General features: G+C 29.9%; 1 protein-coding gene across 2 annotated transcripts in view; it reads right to left on the bottom strand.

The window, feature by feature from the left end:
- The window catches only part of NOVA1 (NOVA alternative splicing regulator 1), a 144,036-nt gene that overhangs the window by 25,399 nt on the left and 102,644 nt on the right, over positions 1-15,993 (bottom strand). The window contains exons 3-4 of one of the 2 annotated variants that reach the window (XM_090270174.1): positions 15,671-15,837; positions 5,745-5,816 (exon numbers count right to left, since the gene is read on the bottom strand). In XM_090270174.1, the coding sequence (XP_090126300.1) occupies positions 5,745-5,816; positions 15,671-15,837 (239 nt within the window). The remainder of the gene's footprint in view (positions 1-5,744; positions 5,817-15,670; positions 15,838-15,993) is intronic. The other variant, XM_090270175.1, reaches the window with a different exon arrangement.

The raw sequence follows: 15,993 nt of genomic DNA, 5'->3' as shown, positions 1-15,993 counted from the left end.
AAGACACTACAAAAAAATGTATAGGCCAATATCCTTCATGAGCATAGGTGCTACAATCCTCAAAAAATATTAGCAAACCATGTACAGCAGAACATCAAAAAGATCATACACCATGATCAAGTGATAGTTATTTCACGTATGGAGGGTTGGTACGATATTCACACATCAATAAGTGCAATACTCCACATACACAAAATAAAGGGAAAAAACAACAGGATCATATCAATAGTTGCAGAAAAAGCATTTAATAAAATACAGCACCATTTATGATAAAAACTCTCAGCAATGGGGGAATACAGGGACCATACCTAAACATCATAAAGGCCATATACGACAGACCCACTGCCAACATCAACTCGACAGGCAAAATCTATAAGCATTCCCCTTAAAATTGGGACAAGACAGGGATGTCTGCTTTCACCTCTCGTATTCAGCATAGTACTGGAAAGTCCTAGCCACAGAAATCAGATAAGAAGAAAAAACAATAGGCATTCAATTGGAAAGAAAGAAGTAAAAGTCTTTATTTGAGGGTGACATGATACTGTACATAGAGAACACAAAAATATTCCACCAGGACACTACTACAACTGATAAATGAATTCAGCAAAGTATTAGGTAGAAAATTAATATCCAGAAGTCAGTTATATTTTTATATGCCAATAATGAACCAACAGAAAGAGAAATTAAGAAAACACTCCCATTCACAATTGCTTCAAAAGAATAAAATACCTAGGAATAAACCTGACCAAGGATGTAAAAGTCCTGTACTCCAAAAATTATAATACACTCATGAAAGAAATTGAAGAAGGTTCAAATAAGTGGAAGCACATATGGTGTTCATGGACAGGAAGAATTAACATCATTAAAATCTCCATGCTTCCAAAGCAATCTATAGATTGAATGCAATTCCTATCAAGATTCCAATGACACATTTCAGAGAACTAGAACAAATATTTCAAAAATCTATACGGAAGCACAAAATGTCTGCATTTCTAAGTGATCCTGAGAAAGAAGAACAAAGTTGGGGAATCATGCTACCTAATATCAAACTATACTAGAAGGCCATGGTATCGAAACAGCATGGTACTGGCACAAAAACAGACACACAGATATAATGAAACAGAATATAGAACCCATACTTTTATAATCTATTAATATTTGACAGAGGAAGCAAGCACGTACAATGGGCTGAGGACAGTTTATTGCATAAATAGTGTAGGGAAAATTGGACAGATACATGCAGAAAAATTAAACTAGACCACCTTTTTACACCACACATAAGAATAAATTCAAAATGAATTAAAGACTTAAATGTTAGACCTAAAACAAAAAAAAATCCTAAAGACAGTAAAATCCTGGACATTGCTCATAGCAATGTTTTAGCTGATACAGCTCCTCAGGCAAGGAAAACAAAGAAAAAATAAATAAATGGGACTACATCAAACTAAAAAGTTTTTTGCACAGCAAAGGAAACCATCAACAAAATAAAAAGATAGCACATGAAACAGGAGAACAAATTCACCGATATATCCAATAAGCAGTCAATACCCAAAAGTTATAAAGAACTTATAAAACTCAACACTGAGAAAACAAACAATCCAATTAAAAAATGGGTAAAGGACCTGAATAGATACTTGTCCAAAGAAAGCATACAGATGGCCAGTAGACAAAAAGATGCTCAGTGTCACTAATCATCAGAGAAATGAAAAGTAAACCACAATAAGATACCACCTCACAATAGTCAGAATGGCCATCATCAACAAATCAACAAACAACAAGTGCTGGCGAGGATGTGGAGAAATGGGAACCCAAGCGCACTGTTGGTGGGAATGCAGACTGGTGCAGCCACTGTGGAAAGCAGTATGGAGATAGCTCAAAAAATTAAAAATAGAACTGCTGTTTGACCCAGCAATTCCACTTCTGGCATGCAAAGAAGCCCAAAACACTAATTTGAAAGAACATAAGCACCTCTATGTTCATTACAGTGTTATTTACAATTGTCAAGTTACCAAAGTCTCCCAAGTGTCCATCAGTAGGTGAGTGGATAAAAAAAAAAACCTATGGCACATTTACACAATGAAATACTAACTCAGTTGTAATAAAAGGAAAAAAAATTACCCTTTGTGATAGTATGGATGGACCTGGAGATTATTATGCTAAGTGAAATAAGGCAGAGAAAGACAAGTATCATGTGATTTCACTCATATGTGGAATCTAATGAACAAACTGAACTAACAAGCAAAAGAGAGACAGACTCAGATGGAGAGCAGGACGACAGCTCTGGGTGGGAGGTGAGGGGGTGGCGGGATCCAGCAAAAAGGAAAAAGGACTCGTGGGCATGGACAACAGTGTGGTGGTTGTTGGGGGGAGGGGGTATAAGAGGGACAAATGATAATGGGAAAACATACAATAAAAAATGAAATAAAAATAATTATTGATAAAAAAGCAGAAACTTTAATTACAGAAATATTTTAGTCTTGAAAAAGCAGCTATTCTACTATCTTACAGTTTTTCTTTAAAGATACAACTGTTTTAATATGTTAAATCATTTAGCTTCTTAAAGAATAATTTTTTCTTTTTCATTATTACTTGAGAGATATTTCAGAAAACAATAAAATAACAACCTAATGTGGTGAATATTAAACTTTAGAAACTAATGTTCTAAGTTAATGAGTTAATTTTTTTACTGTGAACCTATAAGGTGCTATTATCATTTGAAAAATTTTTAAAGAAAATTTTTGTTTATTTATTTTTTAGAAAAAGGAAGGGAGGGAGAAAGAGAGGGAGGGAAACAGAGGGATATTGAATGGTTGCCTCTTACATATCCCCAGTAGGGGATCTGGCCCACAACCTAGGCACATACCCTGACCAGAAAGCAAGCCTGTGACCCTTCAGTTCCCAGTCTGGGGCTCAATCCACTAAACCACGCCAGCCAGGGTTTGAATTCCAATAAAGGAAAACTGAACTCAATTTACTCAGTAAGTAAGTGGCAGAACAAGGATGTGATCATAGGCAATTTGGCTCCCTTCTGATTTTCAGCCTCCATTCTGTAAGACTTCTCATGTGATAAGACTTTATTTTCAGAGGCAAATTATTATAGAGCCACAATACTGTAGTTATAGTCTGTCAGTCTGACCTGTGGAAACAGTCTGACCTGTGGAAACTTGAGGATAGAAAAGTAAAATTCAGTATGTGAAACAGGCAGTCATTTTTGAAAGAATATAAAATATTTTTAAATGTTGAAACTGCAGACGAAACTAACTGTCTGATGTATTTTCTGAGCTTTTTATTTTGGGGGTTTAAAAATATTAATAGTCCCTAATTTATTTTTATTGAATTAGTTTGTATCACAAACTATTCTGGAAACAGAACTCAATCATCATTCAGTTTGAAAATAACAACAAAGTGAAAATAACATATTCTTGATGCATTTTATAATGGTTTATAAAAAAAGTTTATACCTACTTTAACAGCAGAGGGTATTATATTATCTAGTACACATTAAACAATAACTTTCTATTTAAAATGGAATGCTGAGTTTGTACCATTTCTTCTAGTTATAAAACTGGAGACAATATCTACTAAATTGCTGGGTAAGAATAAAGCAAATTTAAACCAGTAATAAAATTACTTTTTTACAGGTTTAAAAGTCTAATTTAATTTCATATTAGAACTCATTTTTCTATCCCAGTTACCCTTACAGATCTACGTCTATACAGTGAAGTGATACTGATTTAATTAGGATCACACACAAAAAACAACTGTGATCTATGAACACCAAAAACGAAATTACCTTCTACCTTACAACACAAATAGAATCTATTGGGAAATACTGTAGGGAATAAACTTCCTAATAACATCAATATGGGTGATAACCATATCTTTTTCAATGAATTTAAGGAAATTTTTATGTTCTACTTTTATATTTTGCCTCATGTTATCCAGGAGATACTATGCTTGTTTGTACAAGAACAGAAGAAACAAGTAAAAATAAAATACATTTAATAACTATAACTGAGTATTGAGGACAGAGTATAAAATTACAAGTGACTTATTACTTCAAATTAGAAAAATATTAGATTTGGCAGAGGTGGAGGAAGCAACATATTTAAAGGGTAAAAATATATTCACATTCATATAAAATAAATGAAAGAATAAACAATACAAAACTCTAATTTGAAACAAAATTTTTAAATGTCTCTAGACCTAGGGTTCTTTACTTTTTACAGTGGTAAAAAGCCTAAGTTCTGTTTTTATTGCAATTGTACTCATTTGTCTTGTTTTTGTTTGGAAAAGAAAGGATGAAATATGAGAGAACCACCAAAAATATAAAGTCAGTTGTTTTCCCAATAGTTTTCTATATCATATAATTAAAGCTTACATAATAGATAAGGTATATAAAGTGAAAATATTATGTACACACACACACACACACACACATTTTTTAACTTCATGCATCAATAACAGAGGCTTGGTTCTCACTTTATATGGTAACATTTCCTTCAAAGAAAAGCATTCAGCTTCATCACCAGAGATGTAGACTTTTAAACCAATTTGCTGGGTCTAAAATGTGAGCATTAAAAAGTATTTTTGTCTGAGGGAATGCTACTGCATGAAATAAAAATCAAGCTCCTAACATCCTGTTAGTTTTGCATCTAGTTATTATTTATTTTTCCTGAGGTTGCAGAAGTATTAGAATCAATAACGAGCAAAATAATTCTGATAGCCTTATTATTAGATGATATGCAAAAGCCACATTTAATATATTTAGCAAATATAGCTCAATGTTAATAATTTATTAGTCAACTCTATGAAATATTTAAAATATACTTTATTTAATATTTAAATAATCCCATAAGGCCTTGTATTAGTTAAAAATTGAAAATATTAAAGAAAGTAACATTTCTCACCTAAATGAAGCTCAACTCAGACAAAATGAAAATGTGTTTAATCATTTTAATAAATATATTTTTCAACAATTGTGAAGTTAAAGTACAATATGACTGAATTACATAAAATATTTTATATAATTTCCTTAAAAGTACCAAAATTAACCACATTTTTGAAGAATGACCTACAAATTTTCAGTACCAAGACAATCATCAAATCAAACTATTAAGATATATTTATACTTGCAGTTTGCTACCCACCAAAGAAAAAGCTAGTATTAAATTCTAAGAAAATATAATTTCTTGAGTTGTTAAACAGCATTAAAATTATCACAAATACCAATTTTCAGTTGCTTTTAGATTGCTACAAATGCTTTTCAACCAAAGTTTAAATTGTTTACATAACATAGTAAGGAATGTCTGAAATAAAAAGCAAATAAAATGCATTCACTTTTAAAGATATACCTTTGCTCAATAAGTCATATTTAAACATTAATTTTTTACATATATGATATTCTTAAGTTATATACCAAGAATTCTAGAAGGAAACAATAAGGGAGATCGTAAACATCAACTCAATAAATAACCCTCAGAACTCCATAAAGTTATCATAATTTTAAGGGGAAAATCCAAAATTCTAATAGTCTACCATCTGAATATATTTTTGTTACCTAAAGCTAAAAATGCATATAAATTTTCAGAAAAGATTATTTCTTTCTCAGTTTAATTGGAATCTGATCATGGTGCACGTTTGTGAATGAACGAATACATCCTTAACCCACCATTATTTTTTTCTCCAGTGTGCAGGCAATCACCCGTGAAAAGTATGGTGTAGATGACAGGATGATACTGTACCTGATTAGCTCTGGAGGTGGTCATGGGATCAGATGGAGAGGACTTGGTGGTAGTTGGGGAAGATGGCAATGTCTGGGAACAAAGCAGTTCAGGAGCAAATCAACCTTTATAAGCCTTAAACTGATTATTTAAATAAAACAAAATAAAATAAAATGTAATATAACGAGAACAAAATCCTACAAACAAATTTTTCTCCTAGTCATTCAAATTTAATGGAATTTAAGATCAATTAAATAACTAATGCATGTAAATATGCATGCATAATAAGCATGTAAAAATAAATTCATGACTTGAAATCATGATGGTGACTGATAAAAATTCACATGAGTATTAAAGGTATCCTGACCATATTCATGAATAGTAGTCTCTTTTCTTTCCCTTTGTTTTCTTGGGGAAAAAGAGATGTCAAACAAAAATTCAAGAAATTCAATGAGTAAAACTGAAAGAGTAATATTCCTATCAATGAATACAGTCGGGGATTGGGAGAAGTGGTGAAATGAAGTTTACTTTGGCATAAAAGTATCCACCTACTTAATATGTTGAACATCACCAACAAGTTGATTCCACATGAATTTAGGGATCCATACTTAAAAGCAATTAAATTTGCAGTTCTGAGTTCTTAATATCACATTATCTTCTAAAGTATTAATTTTTAATTAATTTAGAGCCCGTCTGAAAATGTAAACATTAACTTCATATTAATAAACAAGTAACTAATAGCATTTTAACACTTTACCACTTATGCTAAACACTAAATTTAATATAGATGAAGGGTAAAATATATTGTAGTATCATCAGCCTGTGTTGAAAATAAGCACAAAAATATTAGAAATCATATTTATTATTCACGTCACTTCTAAACACACATACTACATATAAAATGTTTTATGAGAACATAATATATTTGTTAAATAATTCATTAAAATATTTTAAAAACTTCTCATGTCTAAAAGAATAACGTTAAAGTAAAAAATGCTAAGTTTTTTTTTCTTTTTTAAAATAGTATGTTGTCACTAAGCAAATAGCATCGCTTAAGTAGCATCCATAATAGATAATATTCCTTGTAGGTGAAATGGGCTAATTTTGTAGTATAGGCACAACAATTCTATATGAACATTATGTTTTATATTAATACGTATCCATCAAAATTACTCAGATATGAGCAAAAGCATAACTTTAAAGGTTCAGCAGTATCAGGGAAAAGTAGATAAAATTAGTTAATATAGTTAGATTCATGAATTTTAATTCAAAAGTTCCAATTGAATAGAATAAAGCAGTTAAGAGTAAAAGAAAAGAAAAAAGAAAAGAAATTCGCAGGCTCCTGCTTAACTCACTGTTCCCTAAAATCTAAGATTGCTTTTAACATCAGATCATGCTTTAAATAGTCCACTCCTTAAGGGATTCCTAGTTCTTCTTAACTTAAAACCTCATATACTTTGAGGAAAACTAGCCTTAATGTCAAGTCACACCAAGGTTTAATCATATATAAAAAGGGGACAGGAACTACATTCAAAAGTAAAACCTCAAAAAAGAAGAAAAAATTCTTCAAATCCTTTGTTTTCTGTTTTTTGTCCTTGGTAATAAGTTACTGTCATTTCACAAGACTTTAATTTTCTGTCATTAAAATATGCCCTAATAGTTTCTTTTCCTTGTAATACTATGCTAAGGACATATGATACTAACTTCATGCTACTATTAATTAAACAGTAAAGGTTTTAGTTTTTTAATCTCTGGTTACAACTTTTATTGCAGATAATTCCTGTGCGCAGTTAGCATACATTTAAAAATCTGTTCTGTAGTAATCGTAGGTACTAATTATGAGGAGGCTGACTAAACAGATGTGAAATAAATCTAGCGGCCATTTCTCCCAATATAGGTTAGAATCCAAGTTCATTAAACTATAGAAGCACAAGTATGTGTGTTGAGCTTTTCTATTTCGATCAGGGTAAAATCAACCTGAAATACATCTATCTTGCCCTGGAGATGAAGTCTCGACAAGGTCTTGAACGATGACAAAGAACTATGTGGAAAAAGTAATAGTATCAAGTGGTTCAGAATTAATATGACCCTCTATCAATTTATTTAATACCTTTTTTCCGCTTGGCATATAGATGAAATAGTGGCCATGTATTATTAATAATTGATACCACTCAGATTCATCAACATGGTCCTTAATTCTAATGATGTTTCTTTACCAGATAAATAAAAACAATAATTGTAAACTTCTGGGATGATAATAATAATGTGTTTAAAATCATTAAAGATTTGGTTATTAAACATAAGAGTTTAATATTTTAAGTAAACATGTAAAAATTATGTAAGATGGGGCCTCAAGGGATAAGATTGTCAAAATATTAAAATAAACTATCTATATTTTCTTGGTTTAAAGTTCTGAAACAATAAAGTTGTAGTGAAATAAACATATGATGAGTTTTCTAGCTATTTATTATTCATGTAGATACTGTACAAAAGTCTTCCCCCTTTACAAATTAACTTATAACAATAGAATCCAGAAAACCTGAATTTCAGTTGATCTTTTGAATACTAGCTGCAAAACTGTTTTAATAAACAGTTCATTGTAAATATATTAAAGTAATGTCTTTATAAGTTTCTATTAATTAAAGAAACAGCTTTGATAGTTATTCTCAACCACACAAATAAATAGAATGGAAAACTCCATAAGAAAAATTTCAGTATACAAAAAAATATATGATATGTTTGTTTCCCTAACAGTTTACAAACAAAATGTTTCCAGTTAAAAATAATTTAGTAAAATTTCTGATATACATCATGAAGATGCAAGTAAATATCCATATAGTAACAATATATTAAAATATCTTAAAAACATTTACAAAGGACACATGCCTCTAAAATTTACTTTTTTACATTTACCAAATAGTGATTATGAAGGGCAGTGATTTCTTTACCAAAATTTTACTTTCAAATGGAATAGAATATTTTTGTTTACATGAATTGAATGGCTATTTAAAGATTCTTCTTTAAACAATGAAGTCTGAATTATTTATTGAAGAAAAATTTGAAGTGTTTTTTATAATTTTAAAATAATGGATTCTTTGGAGAATAGTTTTTAAAAATTCAAGATTTGACAATAGGCATTTAGTTAAATATAGATATAACCAGGTTTTTGGGAATAGAACTAAAAAGTAATTACAAATTATAAAATGTATTCTTGTTAACAAGTGACATTTTCGCTGGACCAGGGAATATTACTATAAATAAACTCTGTAATAAATAAAGCTTACCTTCAGGTAAATCTACAATAATAATCAAGAACTTCTGATATTTAGAGGTATAATGAGCACAGCAATAAACAACAAATCTCTCTTGTAATTTGAAATCTATCACTAGCTGAGTAACATTACTTAATTACCTTCCCAAACCTGTTTTAAGTTCTGTTAAATAAATCTGTACACTGTTCTATTAAAGATAATGAATAAGTATTTAAATATGTAATTATCACCTTTGGTTTTTCATACTGACAAATATCTTCCCCTTCTTCCAATGTCTGAACTATCCGGAAATACTTAGCCCTAATATAAACTAGTGTCGTCCAATTTCAACAGGTCTTTCCGATACACTCTTATTCCATAGCGTATTTTCCTCATAATTGCTATTCTGTACTTCATCCTTCTTTCAACCATCCAATGCCATGTATTTTCTCTTCCTTTCAACTGATATTCTTAATTATTTAAAAGGAATCACCACTTCCCAGAATGAGCTTCCTTATCTACCACAATTGACTTCATCACAACATTTTCAGTTTTCCAGACCACTTCCCCCTCAACCGCATCTTCACATTCTTTTCACTAGACAAAATTGTGATCTTCTACTCAAACTCTTCACAGGCTGGCATCTTAACACCCCAAACTGTATCTTTTAGCTATTTCTGAGTCACCTTGTTCCCTCAGTAATCTCATCTCCAATTCCTCAGCCTTTTCAAGCTCCTTTTTATTCTTTAACATAAGCCATTCCCTCTCGAGTAGTAGGGGTTTGTGAGCTTTTCTGATCTAACTTGTATTTTTCTCCTTTCCATATCCAAAATTTCAAATCAGCAGTTTCCACGCCACACCGTTTTTTCTTTTTACCTAACCGGCCTATTTACCTTCGGGAAATAATGACTTCACTCTCACCATGTGAACTGAAATTTTAAAAATCTCCAATAATCTCCTATTTAAAAACATTACTTATTCTCAACATTTTTCTCTGGGTATCTGATCCTTTTTAAAAGCATCTTTCCTTATACTTTCCTTAATTTCTGACAGAAAAAAATTATTGACTTTTTTTATCTTTATAATTTACAAAGACTACCTACTGGGAACAAGGTATAGTTTTACTCAGGTAATAATTGCAATTATCTTAATTAAATAGATCACTATTACTATCTCTATGTTATAGGTAAATAAGTAAAGGTACAAAAGAAAAAACAACTTGTCCAAAAATATCCAGCTCGTAATTTAAAAAGCCAGGACTGGAATCCTGGCAGTTCTGCTCCAGATCCTGTGCATTTACTATGATTCCTCTCACTTTTTCTGATAACTGCTGTTTTTGTTTTTTCCCTTCCTGCTATGAAAATGCAAGTGAAATTATCTCCACTATTTCAACTATTTTCAGTTTTAGATTCTCACCTATGCTTCTATCAAAAACTACTTCAAGAAAAAAAAGACCTATTTACAATTTAACTTTCTTGAAATAAACTAAAGTATCTCAAATAGGTGCCTGACTAAAATTCACTTGTTTGTTTTCATGTTTCATCCTTCTACTACACTCAAAATTATATACAGTCATTTTTTAATTCTTTCTTCACATTTGGAACTAGAATAAATCAGTCTCAAAGCCTTACAAATTTTATCTGAAATATCTTTTAACTGCATGCATTTGTCTCAACTTTCACAACAAAAAGTAAGATGAAGTGTTTCATCATCTTGTTCTTAAAGTATTGCCTTGTCTCTTAACTTCACCCTGATACAAGACATTCGATTTTAAATGAGAATCTCTTTAGAGAAGTTTCTTCAAGACTTTGAAAAGTACCAGAAGAGAAAAATCTATCGGACTTTGTTTCACCAGCATTACTCAAACCTGAAGGCCATAAAGCCTAATGTTAAGATAATTAATTACCAGTTATACATCCTTGGGTAAGTCATTCAGTTCCTTTTAAGCATCAGCATCCTTAAATATAACATGAACTCTGTGTCTGTCTCATAGGATTTCTGTGAGGATGGGTGAAGCTGATAATACATGTAAAGTGCATAGCATGATGGCTGGCACAGAAATAGAAGGTACCTTTACTACCAGTCCTTCATTCTTGCCCACAAAACTTTTTATTTTTTTGTCTGACATCACTGGATTTGTCAATGTTACATTACAAAGTTTTAGAAAATATTATCTTAAAAATCTTCAAATTTAAATATTTGCGCTGTAGAACACTCAGCTAATTGTCATAGCTCTTTTTCTGCTATAAGCTATATCTACAAGCACCCTAAGATTCTGTCTGGATTTTTATCACAGATGAGGATACAATGCAGAAGTACCTCCTTTTTTCATAACCTTCTAGAGAAATTAAAAGGGCTCTTTTGGCAGATAATTATGAGAATTTGTAGTCTATAGGATGCCCCTCAGCTCAACACCCGAGGCTCTCCATTATCTGGTCCCACCTTATCTATCTAACGTTATTTTCTATAAACTCCAACAAAACCATCCCACCTTTGTCAAGGTAGTCTCCTTACTAGTTAACAGTTATGGTATCTTTCTCCTCAAATCCCCATTGTTTCACATACCTAAAATAAGCTTTTTTCTTTCTTCTCTAGTTAGGCAATTCCTATACAATCTTCCAGGTTCAGTTCAAGTTTTCACCTGTTTTACAATACCAAATGTCACTAGCCTACATTTCTTTCACCCTCTTTTGAACTTTTATAGTAGATTGTTTATATTGTAGTTTTGTTATATAAATACAGTTTTACATTTTTATAAATTAATTAAAGTATTTTTGATCTCACAAATAGTTTTAGAGAGTAAGGACTACAATTTATATATTTTGCAATTCACTAAGGTGGCATTTAATAACTTCATGATTGAATGAATAATGAACAAACAAATTATGTGCTATTTTTGCCAATTTTTCAGGATGAAAGTAAAATTATTTGGGCTAAATGAAACTTCTGACATCTTAATTTGATGTTTTAAATATAAGAGATCTCTTTACATGCCTATAGCATTTCTTAATGTAGCTTTTCTTAAAAACACATTTGAGCCAAAAAGAATGAAATTGCTGAAAATCTGTAATAGACAAAGGAAGTTAACAGATGCTAATTGTAACAGTGATTTGTGGTTTCTACCAATTTGGTTCAGTTCTTTATACTGACTCATTATGTATAAACAAATATACTTAGAGGGGAATTTGAAGGACTTACAACAAAACGAAAAGTGTCAATAATCATATGGGATAATAAGTAAAAAGCATAAAGCTCAAAACATTAAAAGGTGGAAATAGAATATATACCAAGTAGTTTGGGTTAGGTAGTGCTCCAGAAATGACTGCAGAGTTCTAGGCAAACAAGATCTAAATTATTTGAAAACTACTGAATGTTTTAGTTATCTGCGTGTCCTAAAAATAAGAAATAGTATGTTTCATGCTAATTAATATGTTTAATTTTGGTTTAGTGGCTCTCGTTGCATATCTGTTTTTACTATACTGTCTTGTAAAATAAGCACAATGGTACTGTATACCTCAAGATTGTCTCCTGATATTAAGGTTGAAGAATAGAGGCTATACATTTTGATTATTCAATAAATGTTATTATTGTCATTTTGAATATATTTAAAACACTGGATTTTTCTATATTAGCAAATAACTTAAATTAAAAAATTGAGAATTAAGAATTGAATATTCCACAATATTGCTTATCTGAAGCTGGATGTAAAGCAATCATGATAAGATTTCACTGTTCTACTATATGAAAGACTTAAAAGACCATTATGCACTACTTTTTTTAAAAAGCAAACAAAACTATTCTGGTTTGAGAATTGAATAGTTGATAAGGTAGAGTAGGTTTCATTTAGACAGAACAGGGTGGTCCATGCAATTTATTCAGTTACCAATTGTACCTAGATTGCATAATTCAGAATATGCTATTTTATTAAAAGTCCACATTATATGGTGTAAAATTTTGACTTTTAAAGTAAGTTTTAATTGTTTAGAACTAACTCTTTCTATTACATGTAAATCATTCTTACTTATAGATTACATATAAATTTTCTTTTAGTGAGCAAAACCTTAAAAGTATCAGTCATAAGAACAATGAACATGTAATAACAAATATACTATATTAAGAAAACCTATAATTTCATATTCAACATTAATTCATTTCTATGCAAAAGTTATATTTTCTAGCTCTAGGATTTAAAAAAATTTTTGTACAATGTTAATGAGAAAATAATTCTAAAAAAAATGTTTCAATGAAATTATGTTAAAAATTAACTTGAGAACTGAAGCCCAAAGCAAATGTAAATGTTATATCTTTAAGGGAAACTCTACCATTCAAAAATAAATCTTATTATGATTCTATGTATTCTTTCTCTGTATTAAAATCAAAGATATGTAAACATCATATGAAATATATTTTAATCTATTTTAGTGGAAAGTAATTTATTTTAGATATACTTATTTTATATGCGATAACCAGCATAATTTCTTCAGAAATAAAATTATGGTCATTTATATGTATATACTTAGAATTCTATTTAGGGAATGATCCGATAAAGTCTTATATTGATGAAATAGGATACCTAGAAAGTTAAAAGTCCTAAACTTAGAGCATAAAAAAATTCTGTTAATCTACAATATCTTAGAAATATGTTTGATCTCTCTTCCAGATTTTTCATTTTTTAATTTTTACATTTACAAAAAAAGTGTTTAAGTGTTAAATATATTGCCCTACTAGATTTAGTGTACTCTACTGATAAATCTTTTTAAATGACACTCTATTTCTTTCATAGATTATTAATTACATGAAAATATTAAATAATCAACGATAATTTAATTCCATGACTATCACAAGGCTTATAATGAATGCAAATACACAAAAGTAAACCAGTATCTATTTTTAACACTTATTTTGAATTTAAATAATATTGTCAGAAAAAGGCAAATAAAAGTAAACCAAATACTTTAAAATTTTGGTTTTCATTAATCTATACCAGCTCTGGATATATGGTAGCTAATAACATTCACACTGACATGGATAAAATTGGAATTTTAACAATAATTCAGAGATGATTATTTGATGGTACTAGCTACTTATTATTACAAAAATAAATAATAAAAATCCATTCATATCATTGTCCTGAATATAGTGCCAGTCATATTATACTACTCAAACCCTTGAAACATGGTATATATTACTTAAAAAAAAAAAAATCAAGATGTTTATCACATCTCTAAATGTTTGAACTTTCTCAGAGAAATTCAAGAAGAAAAGGAAGACTAGGGTGGATTAAGGCAGAAAGTCAATAGATCCTACACTTTACTGCTTCTGTAAATTCTTAGCCCAGGTGATTTTAATCCAGAGGTCTTTAACTAAACTCACAATTTTAGAATCTAGAGTGATGGTATCACTTTCAAAGCATTAGTTTTAAAAACATCCTCCGTATTTACTAAGCATAGATAAAATAAAGATTCCAAAACTATAAATGGCTGTAAGAATAAAAGAATCTACTGATGTTTGGAGCTTTAAAATATTTACATTTTGTCACATATAGATTAAAAGATACTTTGTGAAGGGTATACAAAAGGAACCATTCTGACATTAACAAAGAGTATAAAATGAATGATTTTATATGGAATAAAACTATGCATAGCTAAAACATAAAACTTTTTAAAATGGTACTAGGAGAAAATAGAACATTATCCAATTATTGTCTAATTGATAATTTCTACATTTGTATGTGATTGGTCAGTCTTATATTTACCTATATATTGGTAAAATTATTAGAGGTGTTAACACTAATATATTTTTTCAATTTAGAAACATGAAATTAATAAGGTTATAAGGCACATTTCAAATTCATTACAGTGAACATAAATATTCTGTGAATTAATGAAGAATACATTCCCTTTGAAAGCGCAGTCTATTAATAGTATAAACACAAATTAAGTAAATATAAAAGAGCAAGCACAGAAACAATAATTATAAAGTATCAAATAAATTTGAGAATTTAAATGAGTTTATGGGGAAGAAACCACCTTATTTAATGTTAAAAAAATTCATTTTTCTCCTACATGTCAGCCATTATCCACTCTTAAAAATTCAGTCTTTTTTCAAGTAAAAATTTTGTTACAGAAAATCCCACACATTAAAAATGAACATTGGCCCTTTATGACACATATATACTATACAAGTTATACAGAATATAACAGCTGAATTGTAACAAATAGCTGTTTGTTAGGCACAAAAGTATATTATACATATTTACTGATAAAAATGTTGAACATGACAAATTAACAAAACGGGAATATATATGCATAATATAGTAACTACACTGGACTAATACTAAAAGTGATATTTGAAATTTTGAGGACATATAGCTTCCTTTCAATTTTTATACTTTATTTAAAAATATAATTTTAAATAGATTAAATTCCTATAAATTATCAAATTTGTATCTATAAAGCACAATAGAGTCACATAATTGCTTCTCAGTGGTAACATTAATAAATGAAAATTATGTCAATCAATTAATCAACTGATCAATCTAAGGAAGAAACTCCAATAGTCTTTAAATAAATAAATGACAACTTATTTTGAGTACCTACAGAAATAAAACTATATTTAGGACTATAAGGCTTCTTTCATAAGGAATTCACACTATGCTGTGAGTATTTCTCTTTGATTTCCCAACTAAACACTCACTTGTTTGATGCGGTCTGGATTAACGGTGGTCTGGGGTTGCAGAATGCTGACTGGTTCTGTCTTGGCCACATTTTGAGGCATTTCTCGAATTTTTTCTGCAATGAATCCATGAACTGCATTCAGTGCTTCAACAGTTCCCTGGATCAAGCACACTCGTTCAGTAGTACCTGTGGATAAAAGATAATATTCAGAAGACTTCCTTATTCTTTTTTTCAGAAAAGCTATAAAATGGATGATATAGTAATGGTGATAAAATAATGTAAAATGTACAACTCTAAATTAATTAGAAATGTTACAATCGAACCAAATAGAATGTATACATA

The sequence above is a fragment of the Furipterus horrens genome, unplaced genomic scaffold, assembly GCF_987537825.1.
Source record: "Furipterus horrens unplaced genomic scaffold, mFurHor1.1.pri manual_scaffold_3, whole genome shotgun sequence".
In the NCBI taxonomy this organism is placed as follows: Eukaryota; Metazoa; Chordata; class Mammalia; order Chiroptera; family Furipteridae; genus Furipterus; species Furipterus horrens.
This window is presented reverse-complemented; position numbering and strand designations above follow the sequence as displayed.